Below are 24,325 nucleotides of genomic sequence, written 5' to 3' on the forward strand. Positions count from 1 at the left end.
AGCCCCTCTCAGGCCCTGGAGTGGCAAGGCAGAGTCCCCAGCATGCTGTGTGCCTGGCACTGGTTTGAAAAGGAGGGGGCTGGGTGCGCTCTGAATGCAGGTGCCAGAAGGATTCTGGCCTGTGGGTGCTCGGCAAAGCGCGGTTTAATGCTGACTGTAGCTCCCAGTGTCTCAGGTCATCACCTGAGTGACCTGCCCAGGTGTGGCACCAACAACCTACAGGATGAGACTGGGTGTCAGCAGCCAGCTGCGCCAGATGTGGAAACGGCTGGTGGGATCCAGCTACGTGTCAGAGTCGGAGGTTAACGCAGCAACCTGTTGGCATCTGCTTGGCCGATGGGCTCAGCGGAGCTCTGCAAGACCCTCCCCTTCTCTCCCAGTAGTGATGTACTGCCCGGGCCAGTGCTGGGGGAGAGCGGTGCACATGCTGCTTCCCCCCTGCCCCTCCCCTAGCCGCAGCTAGTGAAGCACTCCCTGAAAACTGGGTGACTTCTCTTTGGTAGCTTAAAACTAGAAGGGGGAGGGGAAGTACTAATTCCAGGCACCAGGGCTTGAAAACTCTGTCCCGTCCCCATGACTTGTGGGGAGGCTGGTGATCAGTCTGCTTCATCCCAACACCTGCCCTCCGCCATCTCCCCCCTCTACCCAGAATAACCGCCGCCTCCCCAGCTCACGGAGTTATGTTGGCAAAGCCCCTTACTAGGCCAGTGGTGTTACCTGGCCCCTTGGCTTCCTGCATGTCAGTTTCAGCATGGCGGGGGCCTGGCTCATGGGGAAGGAAAGAGGAGCGAGGGACGTGTCTGCTGCCTTCCCCAGGCCACCAGAGAGCTCTGCTGGGGTTCCCTTGGGGCGCATGGGCTCGTGATGTCTGTCCAGTGTAATGTCGTGACTAATGGAGACAACCTGCCCATTGCAGCACAGCTGTCATGAGAGCAAGCACACCCTCGCCCACAGCTGGACAAGGCTCCATCAGGCGGATGGGAGTGGGAACCTGGAACCTCGGCGTTTGCCTGCCTGGTTCCAGGTTCAAATGTAGCTGTCTGTATGTACAGGAACCAGGAACCTCGGCATTTGCCTGCCTGGTTCCTGTACATACAGACAGCTACATTTGAGGGTGGTCAAACTAGTGTAACAGTATGAAGCTGGGTCAGAGGACACTGAGTATCCCTGTGATATTCTTGCCTTAGACAAAGCGGTATCCGAGAGTTCCCCCCGCAGAGCGATGGCTAGAATGAGGGGAGAGTTTATATATTTTTTTTTAATGCTCGCTAACTGAGAAGGGTTCTTCCATAATAGTCCTCTAGGACTAGGGGATTTCTTGGTCCTTCTGGTGCTGGCCGCTGGGCCCAGGATGAGGGTATTGAATTAGCCGGGCCATGCCCTGGTAGGAAAATTCCTACCCACCACAGAGGCACTTTTGTGCATCCACAGGGCTCTGATAGCTGTGGGGGACTTGTGTGGGACGAGCAGTTCGTAGGTGGTGCATGGACAGCGCCTAGCACGAGATCTCAGGCAGGGCCTGTGGACGTTACTGTAATGCACGTCAAAAACAGTAATAAAGTTTTTAAAAGATCTTGCTGGTGCGCCCCTCTCCCCGGCCCTTCAGAGCAGGCGTTTTATCTGCCAGGTAGTGACGAGGTTACAGCGGCTTTAGACATGCTCTGTCCAGCCCTGGGAGCTCCTGGCCCCACTTACAAGGAAGATGAGAAACGTGCTGTTATCTGCCAGCATTTCACCCTCGTTCAATAACTCTGTCACTTGGGGGGCTGGATGCCCAGGTGGTGGGGAGACCCAGAAGGCCTGGGGATGGCCTAGTGGGGGATGTTGCCTGGGGGAGTGTGGGTGCTCAGTGGGGTTGCACTGCTAGTTTTCTCCAGGGAAAGGGGGATTTGGATGGGAGTTGGACAGTCACCCATGAAGGATGTATGTTGGACCTGACCCAGTGCTCACTGAAGTCAAGGGAAAGTCCCCCCTGGACTCCAGCAGCCGGGGTCCAGCCCATTATTAGGCAGGACTTGCCGTCTCTCACCAGCTGCAGTGATGTAAGCTGCGTGTCACAAAGGCCAGGCCTGCAGGGGCAGAACGTATGCAGGGATCCCTGCCCAGGTGGCCCCCGGGGATGCAATGGCTCTCCCTGCTTCCTGGCTGCCCTTGGGAGGGATCTGATGGCCTGTGAAGGTGACCCTAGGGCTGAACTGGGCCTGACGGAGTCATCCAGCCAGGGGTGCGTGCGGGACTGATGTCCCACAGGACCAAGCAATCGCAAGCTGCTGCCCTGCTGTGGAGCCATGAAGGTTGGGCTGATTAACTGGGCCGGGAGTTACCTCACCAGCGAATGCTGCGGGGATGGCGTCACTGTCCTGGGAAACTCACTGGGCAAGAAGCAGGTGAGTGACGCTAAAAATCCACCGTGATGCCAAAAATTTGCAACTCACCCCTGGAGCAGAACTAGCCGCGCTCCCCGCAGGCTCGGAGCTGCCCCCCTCGGGGTGGCCCATGATGTGACAGCGTAAGAAGCTGGGGTTCAGCCTCTATCCCTCACCCCCGCAGGAATGTTGATTCCACAAGGAAGGGGGTTTTTCTAGGGGTGCATCTCCTCTCCTAGCAGAGCACACTGGGAAGCTTTGCTTCCTGCCCGAGCGCAGTGCTGCTGAGATCACCGTTCCTGGCCCTGGCCAGGCAGAGACGCTGCCTTCCGCCTGCAAAGATGGGCGTTCCTGCCCTGCAGGCCAGGATGGCCGAATTCCACACGGGATAGGCACTGTGGGCCACTGCAGTGTGGTTATAATCCAGCCCAAGGCAGAGAGGTGCCCTCAAAGGGGAGAGGCAGGGACCCTGCTGTAGTGCACCCCCCGCCCCCCAGTGCTAACTGCTCCCAGCCCCTGAATGTTATTGGCTCCCAAGGGGGTGCCAAACCTCTCACAGGATAAGTAGAGAGACGCCATCCTTCCCTGGCAGGTTTGCAGACAGATTCCAGAGGTGACCTGTGGAGGGAGCATTGGGGTGGAAGGGGGGGCAGACGGAGGTAACATCAGTGGGTAGCAGGGTTACACGCTGGAGGGCTGCTGCACTGCATGACAGAGTGAAGGAAAGGAAGCTACCAGCTAATTTCTTGTAGGCTTCTTGGAAGGCCTGGGGCTCAGGGAGGGGGGGTGGCTTTGCAGGCCAGCTCAGGGAGGGGGTCCCACATGTAAGGGGGGGTGACACGGACGGAAATGCAGCTGCGGTTGCAGGAGACGCGGAGATGCGGGGTAGCAAGGCTGGCGTCCTGGGCAGAGCAGCAGGGCTGTGTGATGGGTAGGAGCAGCAGAGCTGTGACGGGCCGGAAGGGGAGGATAAGCAGCTTGAACTGGATGTAGTGGCGAAGGGAGAACCAGAGGGGGTGGGGTGAGGTGGGGGTGGAGGGCAGGGCTACGGGCAGATTGATAGACACAGGTTTTAACCCAGCCAGCTGTGATATGCATGGGCTGGAGAAGGGCCATGTGGGGGCCAGGGAGGCTGGAGAGGAGCGGACGAGACGCGACAGGCTCCTCATCCCATTTGCAGCCCCCCTTGCTTCCTCGAAGAGCCTCACTAGACAAAAGCCGAGAAGCGAGTCCATTGCTGCAGCATGCCCGGCAAAGGCCTCCAAGGGGCGCTGACCCCAGGGCCTGGCCCCCCCACCCCCCGGGACTGCCCAGCAGGGCCAGCCTGGACTGACCGATCCCAGCTCTGGGCAGATTTGGGCAGGAAGAGGCAGGGATCCTGTGGGGAAAAATAGCACGTGATCATGCGGTTGAAGACGTATAATCCAGCCACATGAGAAGCTGAACTGAGGTTGCACAAGCTTTGACTTTCGAGTGCTTGATGTTCCAACCTTACTAATGGTCTGTTCACACAGGTGTTTTTGTAATTTCCTATGTTTTTAAAGAACCCAACTGAAAACAACTGAAATTCCGTCATATGGCACCATACTGACACTCATCAGCGGGACCTTTAAATCCTCTAAACAGACCCCTGCCACTTGAGTAACTGGTAGCAGTAGAAGGCCAGCACGAGAGGGGATGAGACACACACAGTGCCAGTGAGTTTCACAGCAGAGGGATGGTGAGACTCAGGGCTTGCGGGTTCCAAGGCGGGCTCCGGAGGGGAGTGCGCTTTAGTGGGCACAGAGTCTGCTGCTCATTCCCCCCGCAAGCCTGACCCCCTTCTGTCCTGTCCCCTCCAACCCATCCTTTTACCAGTCTGGTCTTTCCCCGACTCTGTTCACCTCCCCAGTCCCAGTCCCCACTCCTCAGGCTTCTCATTCCAGCGCAGCCAGTCCCGATCTCCCCCCTGCTCCCAGTGTTTACCCTCTCAGACACTCAGGGAGTTTTCACCTCCCCCCGCCATCAGCAGAGCTACACTGGGCACGCCTAAGGCTCATCGGCAGTAAGAGGCTCCCCGTGACTTGGCTGGGGTTCAGCTCAGGGCCCTATTTCTTAACATTGACCATCACAAATCACTCCCTCAAGCATTTTTCTGACCATGATGCAAAATGAGCCTGCATCTCTCTCTCTCAGGGCTGGATTTAGGGGCAGCGACTGCCTGTTGTTAAGGACAAAAGGGAAGATAGAATGTTTGAGGTAACATGTTTCAGGTATTCCATGGGTGGATTCATTTTTCACTAACCTCCTAGAATATTCCAGATCTTTGTAGAATCTCGTGGAACCTTCCAGACTTTCCGAGAACTACCTTTTCCTCGAACCTCCCAGAATGTTGTCAGTCAGGCCCTGGCGGGTATCCAACGGGCGCGGCGTCGCCAGTCAGTCAGTGAGATATAAGAACGAAGTGAAGTGAGAGCCCAGCTGTGGCATTGTGAACCTTGTTTTGTTGTGTAATGGTGAAAGTGTACTTGTGTTTTAAGTCTTGAAGAGTGTAAGTAGCGACTCTCTGACGCTGTGTTTCAGTTCACGAGGGCAAAGGTGAGAAAAGCGACTTTTTGAACTAAAGCACTAGGGTAACATTCTAAGGCTGTCACCTACTGTACCACTAGTTAATGCTGGTCCGCTCAATGTGGGTGCACAGTTCCATTTCTTGATGTTAGTGCCTTTCAGTTATTCTTAAAATTAAAAAGTTTCTATAAGCTTAGTGGAAACTTTTTAAAAATTCACTTATACATGGTATGAATAAATACCGATTTACAGATCCTAGCCTGCAAATGTATCGTCTTATATGACAGGGATAAATCATGCATGCAAATCGTGCACCAGAGTCGTGAAATGGGCTACAAATGCAATAAAAAATTAGGTATTCAAAAGTTTAACAAATGGAGGAGAAGTGCCGAAGACACTTCTCACCTGGGGCACCATTTTGTCTAGGGCCAGCCCTTGTCTCTCTCACCAGGCCATTATACGCTTCTCAGGGGCACCGTCACCTGCCAAACACACCGCCGACAGTTTCTGGTAGCTGCCGTTCCATGACGGTTTGCGTCAGCCTCTTGCCCCACCACTGAACAATCTGAGCTGGGCCCATTGTCCGTCGCCTCCTCTCCCAGCAGGTCCCTGCGTTCCATTGGACAGCTCTGCAGAGCTCTCCAGCTGTCTGGACTGGCGTCGGTCAGTTCTCAGCAGATGATGGCCAGGGGCTGTGAGAGGTGCCAGGCACAGGAGCAGACTAGCCAAGAGCCCCTATTCAGGGAGGTGTTTTCAGCATGTCTGGATGGCCCTGTTCCTCACCACCCTGGCTGCTTCCAGAGCAGGGAATTAAGATGACAGAGTCCACGCTGCTCCCAGGGCTTCTGGCTGTCACTGCTGAGGGACTGTGATGTCACACAGGCTGTTGGAGGAGCCAAGGACCGTGGGAGCCAGGAGAACCCCCAAGGTTCTAGACCCAGTAGAGCCACTGGCGCCTGCAACTGTTGTTGCTTTTTGTTCTTCTGTTTGCATCCTTTGTTGCTGGTTTCTGTTGTCCTCTGGCACCAGTTGGGCTGCTGGTACTTCTGCCACCATGTCATATATTGCTTGTGCATGGGAGGCTTCAGGGCAGGCTCTTGAACCAGACACGGCCTGGCGCCAGAGCTCCCAGTGTAGAGAGACAAGATGAGTCACTGTAGGATCCTTTAATGGGCTGCCAGGTGTGGCTGAGGTTAGCCCAGGTAAGGACTGTTGCACACTGTGCCCTCTAGTGGTCGAACTTCCAATACAGGTTCGCATTCCTTTACCCTCCCTATGCCGGGGTTCTCACAACACATTGGGTGGTGGCCTCAGAGTGCAGCCACCCACTCTTGCTGGTGGCTGCCCTGACAAATTTTCCTAAAATGCTGAATTAACTTTTAGGAAAAACAAATAAATATGCACATAGACACATCCAAATTATTGTAATTGATTTAGGTAGGGTTTTTTTTTCTTTGCAGACCCAATAATAAAAATAATGTCCAGCTGTATTTTGGTGCCTCTGGCCTCCGCTGCCTTCCCCTAGCCCCGCACCATTGCCCCAGGCTCCCTTCCGCGGCCTCGCCCCCCAGGCTCACCCCACTCCTTGCCTCTTGACTATGGTGCCTGTAAGGCCAGCCCTGCTGAAGCCCAGAGCCAGAGCCCCACAACTGGAGATGGGAGGGGGTGGAGCCCTGCAGCTGAAGCTGTGAGGGGTGGGGTGGAGGGCTGAAGCCCACTGCCAGAGCCTGCCCCTGGAGCCCCTGGGCGCTGTAGGGAGGGGCTGCTGCTTTGCCACCTCCCCCATCTCTGCACAAGAGGCTGTCATGGCCACAGGAAACCCCCCTGGTGGCCACATGTGGCCACATGTGGGAAATGCTACCCTATAGGACATCGCTTTCCAGAGCAGGTTTTCTATAGTGCTCCTCCAGCCAAGCACTCAGCCCGCCGGGCACCGACGTGGTCCCAGATTGAGGTGGGGCCACATGCAGTGACCAGGGCATCCCCTAGAATCCTGGTTCTCCATGAGAGCATAGGCAGTGACAGTGGCATCACCTTCACTGGCCTTCGTCCGTTCCCAAGGAACAGTTAATTCCTGTGGATCAAGCCACATTTAACTTCCTACACTGGGTTACACGTTCACTCTGCACACACCCGCTCCTCAGACAGGGAACGCTCCAGTATTCACTAGTCTGGTGCCAGCAATTCAGCGGAAAGCCGGCTGGTCCCTGGCCATGTGTGGGGAGTGTATATATGCAAGGCACAGATCCTGCCTCTGTGCAGGAGGGAGGTGCATTCATATGCAGCCAGAGCTCGCCTTGTGAAGGTGCTAGTTCCGTGGAGGATGCGGGATCGGGACAGATAGGTGCTAGTCCTCAGACAGGACTCTTAAATCTGAAGTTGAACTATGGCCTCAAGTAGAGCTAGTCAGGAATTGGTCAAGGAAACTTTTTTTTAAATCAAAATGAAAACTTTGTGTGGAAAAGGGTCATCTTTGATGCATTTCTCAACTTGAAAAAAAAATCACTTTTTTAAAAATTTGTCAAAAGGTCCCATTTTGGCATTTTCAAAACAAACATTTTATTTTGTTCAGTTCTAAATGACCTTTTTATTTTGAAATGTAACCTAATTATAGCACACGTTTCTTTTAAAAAAGAAGTGATCCAAATCAAATAAAAACATTTTGAAATTATCAAAATGTGACATTTTGACGGGACTAAATCAATTTAAAAAAAATATTTTTGGTTCACAACATTTTTTTCAAACTTTGACTTTTCATCCTGATTTGGGGTAGGAAAAATGTCTGAGATCTCAGACATTTTTGCAGGATAGGAAAACAATTTTCTGCCCAGCTCTAGTGCCAGTCAGTGATCAAATCACACGCTGGTCGTCTTTATTATAGAAGCAAAGAGCTTGAGGACAGTGGAAATGTTCTGTCTGGTCTGTGTCACCTCCACCTCCATGGCAGGCCAGGGTGAGAGCGTACAGTCTATCCATCTAGACAGGTTTTTATATGATGTCTATTAACATATCGTCTAAGAGCCTCCCAAAATTCTGTAGTACGCACACGAGAGCTCTCTCATCGGGGTGTGTTTTGCCAGCCTGTTTTGTGTTGCTGGTGTTACTACAGGGAGGTTAGGATGAAGAAATGGGTTTTGTATTGTGTTCTGAAGCCAATGGGGTAGCTGCCTGTAGCTGCTGGCCTATCTTCCTGGCTCATGAAGGACTCACTGCCTCACCAGGTTTATTCTCCCAGTGTAGAACACAGGCAAAACCTCAAACACAAAATAGTTCCTCCCCTTTGATGGTCTCAGTCCCTCCTGCTTCAGGGGTACTGCAGGAGCCCATCTCCCTCCTACACCTCCTTGGTCCTCCTCCAGGTCATCTGCCTGGGAATTACCCTCTCCAAGCCCTACCAGAGAAGCCAACGGTGATTCAGCTCGTCCCTCCCTCGACTGAGCCAGCAGCTGGCTTTTGTAATCCCTTATTTCCTTCCTTCCCAGTGGTGTCTGATAACTGAGCAGAGCGGGCTGGCCCCTGGGTCTTAAAGGGGCTGATCACCCTATTACAGCAGCACCCATCCTGCTCTCTGCCCGGAGCGAGTCCTGCTGCATGGGCCAGCAGCTGAGAAAGCCCTGTCTCTCGCACGCACGCCTACTGCACCCTTGGCACTGACCGTTCTCTTGCTCCAGTGGGACGTAGCTGTGGGGTGAGGCCATGGCCATGCAGGGTGAGATGGTGCCTCAGGGAGCTTGGAGGGCTTTGATGGGGAGGACCAAACACTTGAGTGTGACCCAGTCTCCAACAGGGAGCCAATGTAGAGGCCACAGTACGAGGGGCTGGGCTCTCAGTGAGGCCTGCCGGGCGATGGGCGCTTGGTGGTTTGTGTTGCTGAGCAGGTAGGTTGTAGCTTTCTTCAGGTCGTTGGTTTCACACCTAAGTACAGGGAATTACAACAAAGGGGCTCAAGTATGATGTAGGTGAGCTGCTACCAAAACTTCCTAATCTCTCCTTAGTGACAGTGACTACTCCAGAGGACTGGAAGGTAGCAAAGGCTGTCCCCAGATTTTAAATGGCTGTAGGGTTGAGCCAGGGAGTTAGACCTGTTAGACACTTTACATCCATTCCCAGCAAATTGGTTGAACTGATGATTAAAAACAGGCTAACCAAGTATCTGTGAGGCCATGGTCTGATAGGGTCTAGCTAGCAGAGATTCCGCAGAGGAAAATTGTGTCTCACTAAACACTGAGAATTCCTTGAACATGTCAATAAGCTAGTGGATAACGGAGAACCAGGTGGCAATGTATTTAAACTTTCAAAAGACCTTGGACAAGGCCTGCCCAAGGGGTTCCTTAAGGAGCTAAGTAATCATGGGTGAGAGGCGAAGTATTGTCTTGGATCAAAAACTGGCTAGGAGACAAAAGGCAAAGAGGAGGATTCAATGGTTCATTTTTACCATGAGAGCAGTGTGACGGAGCAGGGAGCAGGGCGGATTTGACCTGGGAATCTTGCCGGGGAGTTACAGTGGGGATGCGAAGGAAGCTAGCTGAGCTGTACCTGAGCCAGAAGGGGGATGGGGAGAAGTGACACCTTCTGCCCCGGAGACTGTACAAAGGAGAGGAGGAGCAGAGGGGAGGGGGAAGAAAGCTGCTGGAGGGATTTTTAGGGTCAGTTTGGGCTGGGTGGTGCAATGCAGGGAACCCCAAGCTGGGGTCTAAGCTCCCTGAACCCCCTAGAGGGACTTGATTGAGGGGTTCTGGTTGTACCTACACGCTCTGCTTGGGACTGTGCTCCTGTTGTCTAATAAACCTTCTGTGTTACTGGCTGGCTGAGAGTCACAGTGAATCTCAGGAAGAGGGGTGCAGGGCCCTGGCTCCCCCACACTCCGTGACAAGCAGGTTAACAGCAGGGCCTCAGGGTTCCATACTAGGTCTTGTGGTTATGTATTTATTAATGATCTGGAAAAGGGAAGGGAGTGAATAGTGAAAGGGAAACATTTGCAGATGACACAACATTATTTAGGTTAGTCAGGACCAGAGAAGACGGTGAGGAACTGCAGAGAGACCCAGGGGAGCGGGCAACATGATGGCAAATTAAATTGAATGTAATGCACATTGGAGGGACCCACGTAAATTACTCACACACCTCCTAGGAGTCTAAATTAACTGTCTGAGCTTCAGAAAGGGATTTGGGTGTCCAGTGGAGCCCTCTGTTCAAAGCGCAGCTGCAGTCAGAGAAGGAAGCCGGATGTTTGACTCTGGGAGGAAAGGGATGGAGAATAATACCAAAAACATGATCATGCCTTTATAATAAATCAATGGTGTGGCCTCACCGGGGTACTGTCTACAGTATGGGTCACCCCCGTCTCCAAAAGGATATTGCAGAACTGGAGGGTGTTCAGAGAAGTGTGACCAGAATTATCCAAGGCCTGGAAACATGCTCCTAGGAAGAGAGATTGAAAAGGCTGCAATTGCTACTTAGAAAGGAGACAAGTCAAAGGGACCCTGATAAAAATGTATCAAATCATTAATAATTTAGAGCAGTGGGTCTCAAGCCTATTTGGTCACACTCCCCCTTCTTTGTGTGTGTTATATCCCCTACTCCCCCTTGCTCCTGCCACACAAGTACATATGCTGCCATCCAGCTCTGAAGGCAGCGCCGGCGCCAGCAGCAGCACAGAACTAAGGGTGGCCTGGTATGGCATCGCCACCCTTACGTCTCCACTGCTGCTGGTGGCGGTGTTGCCTTCAGTGCTGGCGCCTGGCTAGTAGCCGCTGCTCTCCTAAAGCTTCTCATGCCCCCCCCCAATACATTCTGTGCCCCCCCCAGAGGAGCGCGCCCCCCAGTTTGAGAACCTCTGGTCTAGAGAAGATAGAGTGGGAGTTTCTGTTCTCTCTGTCTCATAACACAAGGACAAGGGGACAGTCAATGAAATTCAAAGATGGGAATTTCAAACCTGCTAAAGGGACATACTTTTCACGCTGGGGTCATTCACCTGTGGCACTCGCTGCCACAGAAATTCCTGGAGGCTAAGAACTTAAGAAGATTCCAAAATGGATTGGACATTTGTATGGATAACAAGATTATCCAGAGTTATCATAATTAATGGCAATAATAATTCTGGCAGGAGATATTAAACCTTGTGTTTCAGGGTTTAAGCCAGTCTCCAACTATATAAGAGACCATGGATTCACCAAGGGCAAGTCATGCCTGACTAACCTGTTTGCCTTCTATGATGAGATAACTGGCTTTGTGGATATGGGGAAAGCGGTGGACGTGATTTACCTAGACTTTAGCAAAGCTTTTGATATGGTCTCCCACGGTATTCTTGCCAGCAAGTTAAAGAAGTCTGGGCTGGATGAATGGACTATAAGGTGGGTAGAAAGTTGGTTAGATCGTCAAGCTCAATGGCTCGTCAGGATCAACGGCTCCATGTCTAGTTGGCAGCCGGTATCAAGCCGAGTGCCCCAGGGGTCGGTCCTGGGGCCAGTTTTGTTTAACATCTTCATTAATGATCTGGATAATGGGATGGACTGCACCCTTAGCAAGTGCATGGATGACACTAAGCTCGGGGGACAGGAGGGTAGGGATAAGGTCCACAGTGACCTAGACAAATTGGAGGATTGGGCCAAAAGACATCTGATGAGGTTCAACAAGGACAAGTGTAAAGTCCTGCAGTTGGGATGGAAGAATCCCATGCGCTGCTACCGGCTGGGGACCGACTGGGTAAGCAGCAGTTCTACAGAAAAGGACCTGGGGGTTACAGTGGATGAGAAGCTGGATATGAGTCAGCAGTGTGCCCTTGTTGCCAAGAAGGCTAATGGTATATTGGGCTGCATTAGTAGGGGCATTGCCAGCAGATTGAGGGAAGTGATTATTCCCCTCTACACGGCACTGGTGAGGCCACATCTGGAGTATTGCATCCAGTTTTGGTCCCCCCACTACAGAAGGGATGTGGACAAATTGGAGAGAGTCCAGCGGAGGACAACAAAAATGATTAGTTGGCTGGGGCACATGACTTATGAGGAGAGGCTGAGGGAACTGGGCTTGTTTAGTCTGCAGAAGAGAAGAATGAGGGGGGATTTGATAGCAGCCTTCAATTACCTGAAGGGGGGTTCCAAAGAGGATGGATCTAGGCTGTTCTCAGTGGTAGCAGATGACAGAACAAGGAGTAATGGTCTCAAGTTGCAGTGAGGGAGGTTTAGGTTGGATATTAGGAAACACTATTTCACTCAGAGAGTGGTGAAGCACTGGAATGGGTTACCCAGGGCGGTGGTGGAATCTCCTTCCTTAGAGGTTTTTAAGGTCAGGCTTGACAGAGCCCTGGCTGGGATGATTTAGTTGGTGTTGGTCCTGCTTTGAGCAGGGGGTTGGACTAGATACCTCCTGAGGTCTCTTGGCTTGCATCCGAAGAAGTGGGTATTCACCCACGAAAGCTCATGCTGCAAAACGTCTGTTAGTCTATAAGGTGCCACAGGATTCTTTGCTGCTTCTACAGAACCAGACTAACACGGCTACCCCTCTGATACTCTTCCAACCCTGATATTCTATGATTCTATGACTCAGATGAGACCTATATGTGGGGTTGGTGGGGGGGCAGATTATCCCACATCTGCAACTGCGGGTTTCTTATACCTTCCTCTGAAGCATCCGGGGCTGGCTGGTGTCAGAGACAGGATATTGGGCTAGATACACCTGGGTCTGATCCAGTCTGGCAAATCCTGTGCTCCTAATAACCAAGCTGAGGGGAGGAGGGGAGGTCACAAACATGGGATCATTGGCGCCAATCCAATTCCAGCAGCAGGGGGCTCAGTCCCTCACACAGTCACAGGTGGATACGTGGGTTTTCCACGGGCTTGGCTACATGTGCATCCAGGAGCAGTGCAGAGTCTAGGGGACACCAAGGTTGCCGAGATCTTGGTGACCTGACAGCAGACGCCCTCAGTGGGGGGTGATTTTATGGCAATGGCAAATTCTTCAACAGGCTGCTAGCTCCCCACCAGCATCACTTCAGTCTGCCCAGGCACTGGCTACAGCCAGCTGCCCTAAATCCAGCTGCTGCTGTCCACTGTGGCCTTGTGCGAGCCAGGGGGGATGGGGCAGGTTGTGTTTGCTTTGTCCAGTCTAGAAATAAGTGTCCCAGGCTTCCCCTGCTCTGGCTCCTGCTCCCTTTGGTTGCTTTTCTCTAAACTCCCGCTGCGCTGTCAGTGCCTTCCTGATACTGAGGTGTCGAGGGCCGTGCTCGGTATTCCAGGTGTGTCTGTACCCCAGCGGTGCAGGGAGGAACTATCCCGGCCCTGTCCCATGTGTCTCCACAGGCAGCCCCCAAACTGCCCTGGCCTCTTTCTGCTGTAACAGCACATGGGAAACTTACACCTCGTTTGCTCCTTCCTGTCCCACAGGTCTCTCTAGCCAATGCTGTTTCCAGGGTCCCCTCTCCCACGGCGGGGCTGGATTTTGGATTAGCTCCATCTTCCCAGGTCGTGCGAGTCCTGCCCAGGCTTCCACCTCTTTAGGGCCCTTTGTATTTTCACTCTGTCCTGAGCTCTGAATTTACTGACCTTGGCTAATGTCATTCATGGTCCGTGGCCTTCTCCGGGTTATTAATGAGCCTGTTAAGTAAGATGGGACTTAACCTGGTCCCGCGGACGTCCGCTACTTGCCTCTCCCCAGCAATCTGCATTGCCATTGATCTGGGTCCCATTTGCCATTTTCTGTTTCATGACAATTAACCCAGGGGTCTCGCAGGAAAGCCTGGCTACTAGCACGGCAAAGCCAATGGCCCAGGCCGTTCAATTTTAAATGGGGCAATGTAGGGACAGCCGGCTCGCAGCATCCCAAGCTCTGGTGTTGGGAACGTGCCGCTGAGAGGTGGGGGGGGGCGGGGACAGGGAAGGGTGAGAAGGGCTGGCATTGAGCAGGGAGCTGGCTAGCGGCTCAGCTGGGTGTCAGACTGGGAGTACAGCAGACAGACAGTTCCAGAGGCAGCGAGTGGCCAGTGTTTCACCGAGGGGTGGGGGAGAACAGGCAGAATGCTTGGAGGGAGTTAGACCATGGAAGTGGCTGGCTGTTTTGGCAGGGCAGCATGTGGGGGGGTTATAGGGCCCAGTGAGATCTGGGAGCTATTTGGGGTCCTGGCTGTGAAGGGCCCTGGAGATGCAGAGAGTGTTTTTTATTGTATAGAAAGGAGAAGCCCCCAGCAGCCTCCCAGGGCGGGTGCATGGTGCTGTGCGTACGTGTGTGTGTGAGTGAGAGGCAGAGGGAGCTGTATTTGTGTTCTGGGAATGACAGGGCTTGCACCTCCAACGGAGGGGATTGCTCACTGTCTGGCGACAGTGGGGCAAGGAGCGAGTGGCATGGAGCTCTGGCAGGCGACGTTCGCACTGGGTCCTAGGAAGAACACTTAGCAATCAGGCCAGTGGGATGACCCTGGTGGGTCACTGGCACTGCAGACACCTGGAGACAGGTTAGAAGCAGCAGGCATGTCAGATCACAGCTCAAGGGCAGAGGGGTTTCTCTAAGAGCTAATCAGCTGACTCTGGCTCATTGCTTTCTCACAGACCTGGGAGCTGCAGGTCACCATGAAGCAGGGGAAGCAGACCGTGGTGGAGCTGCTAGGCCATCAGGGACGCTATCTCGTAGTGGATCCTGACGGATCAGTCCGGTGCGGGAAGCCAGCATCCGTCCAGCAAAGCCAGTTCCTGCTGGAGCTCCATCGCAGCGGCAAGTGGACTCTCCAGTTGTTGGACAGCAAGAAGTACCTGGAGTCAGACGGGGAGGATGTTTTCTGCGTTTCCCGGAGCCCATCCCCCTACCAGAAGTGGCTGCCCCAGCTGGCCATGCACGTCCACATCGTGCTGTACAACCCTACCCACCAATGCTACGCCCGAGCCGATGCAGACTTGGACAGGGTGTGGGTCGACACCCCGGTGCCTTACCTGGAAGAGTGCGGCTTCGTGCTACGGTTCAGGAACGGGATGTACCACCTGGAGACCTCCAGCCACAAATTCGTCTCCAGAGCAGAGAAGCTAGCCAAGAAACCCTCTGCACAGACGGCCTTCAACTTAAACCTGAAGCCCAGGTGCCTGGCTTTCCTGAGCGACCAAGATGGGTGTGTCCTGTACCCTCAGGGCAAGCGGGGGCGCTTGTGCCTTGGAGACAACCCCAAAGAGGAGGAAGAGTGGTTCGTTATAAAGAGGTGTCCGCAATGGGTCAGTCTGAAAACTAAGGCCAAGAGATACGTGTCCATCATATGTGGCAAGTAAATTCCATTTTCCAGTCTGAGCAGGTGTGGAGGGCCCAGCTGAAGGATGCCAGGACATGCCCCCTGGACCTCAGTCACCACCCTGGTCGACAGTTCTTTGGACAAGTCCTGCCCTGCCTTAGCCCTGTGAAGCCCACCCCTGACTGCGGTGAGCTTGCACAGAGGACAAGCTGGGGTAGAATATAGGATTATTTCGGGTGCAGGATAGCTGGGGTATGGAGCCACAGAGCCAGAGTCCAGACACCAGTTCACATCCCGACCATGGCAAAGCTGTTACGAGGGGCCCAATACCCATGAGCGGGGATCACATGAAATGGGTTGAGCTGGGGGGGATGTCTCAGAATGGGACGTGTGCCTACATCACCAAAACCCACCAACACCCCCATTGCTGTCCTTAGCAGGGGACGGAGGATTGAATAGGCCATGGAGAGGGATCTCCCTGCTCATCTCTACAGCAATCTCTCCAGGACAGGGCTTGCTACACCTTGGCAGAGTAGTTGGGGGGAGCTTGTCCGGCCACTGCCCATGCAGTACCTGTGATGAGGATACATACAGGACTTGTCATCAGAGCTAGCAATAGCCAGCCCTCAACACTTTAAAATACAGTGATAGGCAGAGCAGAGACAGTGGTGCATGTGACGCTTACAGTGAAACCTGCCGAACACTTTCCGCAATAAGTAACGGCCAGCAGGGTATTATAACCTCACCACACTTACAGAGTCTGGGCTGAGATTTCCCATGCCAGGAGTCTGCCTCGGGCCAAACTCTTCTTTTGGTAAGTGGCAGATAAATTGGCTCAGCTGGTTCTGTGACCGAGACTAGGGGGACGTGGGTTCTTTTGCCAGCGTTACCAAAACCCTTAAAACTGCTTTATCGAGAAGCTCTCACAAGGTTGCCAACTCCTGCAACTTAACTGTGAGTTTTGCCATTTTTTGCTGTTTTTCTTAAAGCCCCAGCTCCTGGAGGCATGTGACTGGGGAAAAATTCAGCTTTCTTTTTTTTTTTTAAAGGAAGTTTTTAGCCCACCTGTTTAAAATGTGAACCCTAAAGATGATGACAGTGGTAGGCAAGTAAAAAGAATCCATATGTCGCTATTTTTAAGTCTCATGACTTTACAGCCAATGTTATGATTTTTCGAGGTTCAACCCTTTTTGAACACTTGAGGTGGGCAGGACTTTTCCTGCCATTTGCTGCTCCTCAGTGCTGGGGGCTGCTGTGCCACTGGGCACTGGAACCGTGAGCAGAGAGACTATTTCCCCTTTCTCTCAACCCCTCCTCCCCCGCGCTGGGGACCTGGCCGTGAGGAGGAGGAGAAGGAGGGGTGGGGGGCAGGGGAAGGAAGAGTTGCAGGACTGGGAGGGGCAGGGGCAGGGGCAGAGCCCAGCAGGAAGGGAGAATAGGAGCAGTGTGGGAGGGGTGTGCAGAAGAAGAGGTGGGGTGGGGGGGATAGAATCTAGGTGGAGAGAGACAGGAGCTGGGGATGGAGCAGCAGAGGACAGAAAGGGAGTGGTGTGGACAGGGGCAGAAGGGTCTGTGGCCACTAGAGCACATGCCCCTGTGGAACCTGGAGGTGAATCCATTATCCCTGAGTGTCAACATTCCTCTGCTGTCAGCAACTAGCTGTGAAACCCATGAGGTAGCTGGGTCTCCAGCCCCCGAGAGTGGCAGGTCCATATGGAAGATAACAGCCTGTCGCTGCTGTTTTCTCAGTACTCACTCAGCTAGCTCCAGTGGAGGGCTGGGCTGTGGATCTGAAGATTCCCAACCGTGGGGATCCACTTATTTCTACACGATGGAATGTTTGTTTTGAAATTTTTTATGTGGGTTTTTTTTTTAAACGTGGGAAGTTACATAACCCCCCCCCCACACACATTAGAGAACATTAAGGTTGAGCAAAATAGAGCACTCAGAGTTAGGAAATGCCAGAACTGAGCTTGTTTGTGCAACCATCAATCGACCTCCCACGTGCATATGGGTTATAATAATCACTTGATGATTCCCGTTCTGTTCATTCCGTCTTAAGCACCTGGCATTGGCCACTGGATTAGATGGACCTTTGGCCTGACCCAGTGTGGCCGTTCTTATATTCTTATGATAGTCTTTAATTACATGGTCACATACTTTTTTTCCCACCGGACCCCTGCCTCATTCAGTGCCCAGCATGGCTCAGTGCTGTAGGCCCCTGGCTGCATTTGCTGCAGACATTGGAAGGCAGAGGCAATGGCTGAGCATGCTCAGTAATACCTGCTGAAGCTTCTGCCCTCACTCTCCGCCCCCACTATCAGCAGGCCCGAGTCGTCTCTGTGGGAAGTGTGTAGGTTTGTAAGGCAGGGGACTGAAAGATGGGAACGGATGTCTCAGGATTAAGGCAGAGCTGAATGCCATTCTGGCAAGTTGGTTTCTGGCCCTGTCTTGACACAGAATTCCTGTGTGATGCTGGGCAAGTCCCTTAAACCAAGATTTTTCAGGCAGCCACTGCGTGTTCGACATTTTCTGCGATCCCCACTTGAGACACCAGGGGTCTGATTTGCAGAAGTGCTGAGCGCTCACAGCAGCTGGAGACATAAACTGCGAACTACACTGAAGAATCAGGCCCACAGCATCTCAGTTTGGGCCCCCACAATTAGTTGACATGTTGGGCGTTAATCTCGGTGCTTCAGTTCCCCACATCTGAAATGGGGATTCTCCCCCGCCCCCGTCCCTCCCTGGGGTGTTGGGAGGATAAATTCATTCCTGTTTTTAAACAATCAAGATACAACAACAAGAGCATAGACTGCTGGGGCCCTGATCCCAGACTGGGAGCTCTAGGAACTGCTGTAATTTGGGATCCGAATCGCAAATCGACCCTGAGCCAACGGATGGCGCCATGTCTGAGTGCATTTGGCTTGACATGGGCTGATTTTCTCCCCTTCTGCACAGACATGGAAGTGTATGCCGGCTCGGACAAAGTGACCCCAAAGTCCGTGTTCCACTACGAATTCGATCCTGAAACCAATGCGGTGCAGCTAAAAACAGTTAACAACCACTACCTGGCCCAGGTGAGTGAACCCTCTCCCGGCTCGTTGGGCGACGCTGTCGGCCCAGAGAGCCTGAGCCTGCCACTGAAGCAGTGGGCGCTTTGCTCACCATTGTATTGCTTGTCTCTGGACCCCTTCTGTTTCTAGGTGACCGGAACGCAGCACATTATTCCAGGGGAGGGCGTCCCGTCGATTTAGACCATATTATAATAGTCCCTTAATGAACCACAAGGGATAATTCCATGGACTAGAGACATGGATATACAAGGCAGTATCGCCAGGATTCATGCTGTTTCTTTAAGATGTAAACTACCCCCACCCGATCCCCAGGGAACCTCCTCCCTTTCATGGCGCAGGGCTGCTCTTCTTGAGCAGAGTCCTGGCTCTCCTGACTTCCCGGTGCAGGGCATTGGTAGGAAGGACACCCTGGCACCAGCTGGCGGGAGCTGACCTCTTTCCTTCCCTTCCCTGCAGAGGAAATTCAAGAGCATAGTGGCAAATGGGAGACGCATGGAGCCAGAGACCAACTTCCGTGCCCTGTGGCATTATGGGAAAATCTTCCTGCAAGCTTTCAACGGCCGGTACCTGGGCACCATGCCCATTGGGCTAGTGGTGGCCAGTGCTATGCACCCAGGTAAGGCAAATGGGTGTGGGGACCCCTAGGAACCTGCCAACAGCTGAGCAATGCTGCCCCTTGGCATCTCTGTGGCACTTGTCTGAGACTTCAGGACTTGTTGCCTCTCCCGTGTGGGAAGGGGTGCGCGTTCTTAAGCCTCCCTGCCAGGTGTCACTGGACCCACCCGGCTGCACTTGCATCAACACCCCCCTGGTCTCTCATAGCCGATATGTCCCCACCCACCTTGCTCTGAGAGCAGGTGGCATTTCTCTGAGGGGCCCATCACCCCCACTCTGGGAGGGGTCACAGATGAGGGTCTCCCTCCCTTCCTAGGGGCTCCGCGTGCTGCCTCTGCCCTGCCCCCAGCACCTCAGGGAGCGAGAGAGACCATTGCAAGGAGAACTTTTAATTCTTAGTGAGTGAAATATGGGTTCAGAGGCCATCAAGCCCCATAAGTCAGCATCCAGAGCTGAGTGTCCTCCTTGCCCCGGTCTGAGACTCCACCTCGCTAATCCCATGTCTCCACACTTGGGCAGCCCTGTATGGGCAGCTGATGCCAGCTCCCCTCGGTGGCTCTACCAGCAGGAGGCGGTCTTGTAACAGGTGGCTGTAGCCCTCTCCTCTCACTTCCCCCTCCCCCCGCTGCATGAAACATCTGGGCTGCAACAGCTCAAGTGACCGATACTCTCCTCAACTCACCCCCCAGCTCACGGTGCAGCCCCAGGCCTCTCCCACTGAGACAAGGAAGAGCTCGTGTGTCAGAGCCGCTTGGGACGGGTTAGGCCCCCTTTGGGATGCCACCTGATGTACTGGGGTTTCACTGAGCCCCTGGGGTCCCTCTCCCTAGGTTCTTCGGCCCCTTGCAGTGCACACACAGGTATGGCCACACCCAGCTGCAGACACAGACCGAAGTCAGCTTTGTGTGAGAGGATTCACCCAGCACTCACGTGCACACTCCTTCTGGGGGGTAAACCCAAAAGAATACTGTCTTGCACTGTATAGAAAGATCTGCACAGCGCAGACTCATAAAATTCACCCTCTCCCTCAATGTGAAGAGATATATGCACAACTTCTTGCCCCCTGCAGTTAGCAATTGCACAAGTTCTGTTTAATAATAAACCAAACAAATTTATTAACTATAAAAGGCAGATTTTAAGTGAGCATAAGAGATAACAAGCAAAACAAAGCAGATTACTGAGCAAATAAAACAAAATACTCAAGCTAAGCTTAGTACACTCAAGAAACAGGTTACGAAATGTAATTTCTTACCCTAAATGTTATGTTAGGCAGGTTGCAAAGTTTCTGTGGTTCAGAGTTCCAGTTATGCCTCTTTTCAGACTGGACTCCCCCCTGCCTTCCCTTCAGGTGTCTTTAGGCGTCTTTCTTCTTGGGCAGACAGGCCATGGGGTAGGGCCCCCTTTGCTCTCCTCCCCACCCTGAAATAGGATTTACATAAGGCGGGAATCTTTTGTTTCCCAAACTTGACCCCCCATCTCCTTTTAATGGAAAGTTACAAGAAGTCCCCAGTAATGTTTAATATCAGATGGCAAGACCACCTGACCTGGTAGTGTCACAGCTACGTCCCAGGACGCCTCCCAGGAGGGAGGGAGATTAGTGTCTTCACAGCCTTGACTGTATCTTCACAGTCAAATCTGATGGCCTGTTTGGTGGGTGTCTCCCAAATACACACCTAATTGTAATTGTTACATAGTCCATACTCCGAAATTTAGATACAGAAAAGATACATGCCACAAATTGGATAATCACATTCTGTAAATCAGAACCTTTCCAATGATACCTCACAGGACCCATCTTGCCTAAAACACATCTTAGTCATACCATATTCATATCATAACAATATTTCCATGAAGAATATGGGGCGTAACGTCACACCGCTGACCTGCCTCTGTCACCCCTCCCCTCCCGCAGGGCCTGGCGAGGCCTTTGGAGTGCGCCTGGCCAACCGCTCCTTCCTGGTGCTGCGCGGCAGGTACGGCTATGTGGGGAGCTCGGCCTGCCATGATGTCCTGCAGTGTAACCTGTTGGACCCCGACTGCATTGAGCTGCTGCCCTGCAAGCCGGGCATTTACCACTTCCAAGGTAAGGGAGTTCTGGGAGCCCTGGCCACTTGGTGCTGAGCCCGGCTCTGCCTTGGGGCAAATGGGGCCCACATGAACCCGACCTCAGTCCCACTCAGGGCAGAGCGGGGCAGTGCTGCGTGGTAGGGGGTGCAGCAGCAGCAGCCAGGGTGGGGCATGCCGGCTGGGGAGAGAAGCAAGCTGTATGCTCCTATTGCTGTATGCTCCAGCTGCCCACTCCCAGGTCTCAAGGGGTGTCCCCGTTTCACCAGATCTGCAGCCCCGGAAGCAGAAACCGCTGGGAAAGCCAGAGTGCAGGGTGGAGGGTATTCGCCTCCGGGCACCTTCTTGGGCTGAGATTAGAGGCAGCCCCCCCCAGTTGGAGGCAGATGGATGGCACCAGCCCTTTACCAAGCAGGGGGGTGGAGTTTGGGTCCTTACTCCTCAGCCTGGCAGGGGATGCAGAGTCAGCACGTTCGGCTCATCACGGGGGGTGGAGGGAGCAGACCTCACTCGAGCCGTTGCAGGGGCATCAGGCACCACATGGAAATGTTGATGACTAAGGCAATGAGCCTGTGGGCTCTGGGCTCCGAGAGGGGACCCAGCGGGAGGAGAAAAGTGCCTAGCTTGGCCAAGAGTAAATGGGATTCGCTGGTGAAGATGAGTGTCGAGTTTCCAGGCTGGTTGGGGTGTGAATGTGAGTTTGGTGACTGCGCTCTAACCAACAAATCCAGTGTAATCAGGAGAGCCCATTGGCCTCTTCGGCGAATCCTTGCCCAGGGCCTGCGTGCCTGGGGTGGAATGGGAGCTCCCCAGAGCTATCACCAGCTCTCCTTCCTTCCCCAGCCCACGGCAGGAGCTTTTGGTCTCTGAGCTCAGACGGCACCTTCAGGACCTGGGGGAAGTTTGCCTTGAACTTTTGTCTGGAGATCCAAGGAAGTAACATCCTGGCCGTGTTAGCCCCCAATGGGTACTACATGCGAGGAGACCGGAGCGGCACCCTCCTGGCAGATAGCGAGGAAGTCACTAGCGAGTGCCTCTGGGAATTCTAGATGGAGGAAGGTACAGAGGAGTCTCTCCTTTCCCATATGTTGCTGGGCTGGCTGGGTAGCCACTATGCCATTGTCTAGGCGTGCAAAGACCATGGCCTATAATGCTGACCAGTATTGTCTCACTGTTTCCTTGTGCTCCTCCGTCTGTCTCCGCCTCTTGTCTCTTCTCTTATATTGTAAGTGCTTAGGGGCAAGGACTGTCTTTTTGTTAAAATAACGAGGAGACCTTGTGGCACTTTAGAGACTAACACATTTATTTGGGCATAAGCTTTCGTGGGCTATAACCCACTTCATCAGATGCATGGAGTGGAAAATACAGTAGGCAGGTGTACATACACAGCACATGAAAAGATGGGAGTTGCCTTACCAAGTGTGTGGGGGGGTCAGTTCTAACGAGCCAATTCAATTAAGGTGGAAGTAGGCTATTCTCAACAGTTGCCAAGAAGGGGTGAATACCAAGGGAGGGAAAATGAGGTGCTAATGAGGCCAACGTAATCAAGGTGGCCCATTTCAAACAGTTGACAAGAAGGTGGGAGTATCAGCAGGGGGAAATTAGTTTTTGTAGTGACCCATAGTGGCTTATGGCCAAATAAATGTGTTAGTCTCTAAGGTGCCACAAGGCCTCCCCGTTGTTTTTGCTGATACAGACTAACATGGCTGCCCCTCTAACCTGTCTTTTTGTTGTGTGTCTGCACGCCGCCCAGCTCAGTGGGTTTCTGATCCATCGCTGGGGCTCCTAAGCACTAATACAAATATTAAATAATATCCAGCCGGAGTCCGGTAGGTCTCAGAGGACAGGACAACCCCCCCTCTTCCCCCCCTGCCACAAACACTCCTGATAAGTCTTAGCAGAGAGGCCCACATGAGGGGGTGGCTAAGCGACTGGGGAATGACCTAAAGCGTCTTTCGGTGCTAAATGGCTGGTTCTAATCCAGGCTGGGTTAGTAACGACTGAAAATTGCAACTATTCTGGGGCTGGCATGAGTTCTAGTCTACACATCACAAAAGCTACCAGGGTCCGTGGGGAAGCCAAAGGCTGAACGCTGCTAGGGGTGGCTCCTTCAGGCCTGTGCTGTCATTGTTTGTGGATTTAGCATGTCAGTTCTCAGGCGCTGTTGGTCTGGCACCTGTCACCAGCACTACATTCTGCCGGCTGATGTCTCCATCAACCCCTTTGTGCCAATTCCAACACACCGACGCCTCTCCCCAAAATCCTGTTCCTAAGATGCCCACTTGACCCCTTCTGCTCCCTCATGGGAGACAGAGCCGGGTGATTTTTGATAAACAAAATCTTTCGGTAATACCATCTTTGATGATTTTTTAAAAAATGATAAAAATGGAGCAAAACTTTCTGCGAACAGTGACAAATGTGAATGATGTTTGCTGCCTGTTCGTTGTGAAAATGTTCGTTTTTGATAAAAGGGTGGGTTTTTTCCCCTATGAAAAACCTTTTTGTTTGGAAAAAATTCAACTCGCGAGCATTTAAAACCAGCCTGGCACAAAGCACGGGAAAATGGGGCCGTCCGGCCCTGGACCCTGGGCTGGTGGAGTGGATGGGCTCTTCTAGATCTAACTTCTAACGGAGCATGCCCTGGGGGGCCAGACCCTCATCTGCCATAAATCAACACAGCACCGTTGATTTCAATGGAACAGGTCTAACTTACACCAAGATCTTCACGTCTGTCTACAGAGGAACACGCTCCATTTTTACTAATGCAACATGAGTCAAACACTTTCCGTATTCTGGCTTGCTAAGGGCCTCCACCTCTGTTTTTTCATCTCTTCTTCTGAGTGCTAAAGTTTAGGGGGACTGATGGATTCGTTTTGCCTCCTGCTAGGTGGGGCGGAGGCCGCTGGGCACTGGAGCCCCCTGGGAAGAATGAGGGTGTGGCATCGGAGAGGCTGAGCGCTGTGTGGGATGAAAAGCTCCATCCAGCATGTCACCATTCCCCGTGGCTCCTGGATTACACAATAATACTCAGCAGCTTGTTCACACTGGACATGACTCTTTCTGCACTTGGGTTAGCAGCACAGCTCAGCAACCAAAAGCGATGGGGAGCGAGAGCGCCTTAAGCCAAGCTGCTTGGCTGAGAGCTGCCTGGATAACCTGCCGGGAGTCTATGGCCTGTGCCCAATCTGTATGAAACAGAGCAGATGGCAGCTGCCCCCCTCTTTAATGGTACCCTGAGGTGTGGCCCACAGAGGCTGCAGGTTCCAGCATGTAAAAAGGATCCAGGGACCTATAGTCTCTGTGGGCATCATCTCCAGCGGGGAGAAGAAGTATCTGTTAATCACCATGGCAGGGCAGCAGGAGGCGCACTGGGAAAGAGAATTGAAAGGTCTCGTGCTTCAGAGGTCAGGGCCCCTAGCAAAGGAACCCACCCATGTGCTTCAAGCTATGTAGCA

At 53.0% G+C, this 24,325-nt stretch overlaps 1 protein-coding gene across 2 annotated transcripts; it reads left to right on the forward strand.

Annotated features, from left to right (window-relative positions):
- The first annotated feature begins 2,060 nt into the window (after positions 1–2,060).
- FSCN3 (fascin actin-bundling protein 3) lies at positions 2,061–22,030 on the forward strand. Of its 2 annotated transcripts, XM_039520207.1 has the most exons (7): positions 2,061–2,387; positions 3,911–4,063; positions 14,453–15,149; positions 18,076–18,194; positions 18,648–18,807; positions 20,719–20,889; positions 21,714–22,030. In XM_039520207.1, the coding sequence occupies exons 3-7, from the start codon at positions 14,474–14,476 to the stop codon at positions 21,917–21,919; spliced, it is 1,332 nt and encodes a 443-aa protein (XP_039376141.1). In that variant the 5' UTR covers positions 2,061–2,387; positions 3,911–4,063; positions 14,453–14,473; the 3' UTR covers positions 21,920–22,030. The 2 variants fall into 2 exon arrangements, with proteins under 2 accessions (XP_039376141.1, XP_039376140.1); XM_039520206.1 differs by lacking the exon at positions 3,911–4,063 and having other exon boundaries at positions 2,062–2,387.
- Positions 22,031–24,325: the final 2,295 nt, after the last annotated feature.

This window comes from Mauremys reevesii, linkage group 1 (genome assembly GCF_016161935.1).
Source record: "Mauremys reevesii isolate NIE-2019 linkage group 1, ASM1616193v1, whole genome shotgun sequence".
NCBI lineage: Eukaryota > Metazoa > Chordata > Testudines > Geoemydidae > Mauremys > Mauremys reevesii.

What these genes read in the sequence shown, in the direction of transcription:
- FSCN3 (XM_039520206.1), top strand. Translation starts at nt 2,289, where the DNA reads ATGAAGGTTGGGCTGATTAACTGGGCCGGGAGTTACCTCACCAGCGAA. An exon ending in ACTCACTGGGCAAGAAGCAG is followed by an intron (nt 2,388 to 14,452) that starts GTGAGTGACGCT and finishes GCTTTCTCACAG; the next exon opens with ACCTGGGAGCTGCAGGTCAC. An exon ending in GGGCATTTACCACTTCCAAG is followed by an intron (nt 20,890 to 21,713) that starts GTAAGGGAGTTC and finishes TTCCTTCCCCAG; the next exon opens with CCCACGGCAGGAGCTTTTGG.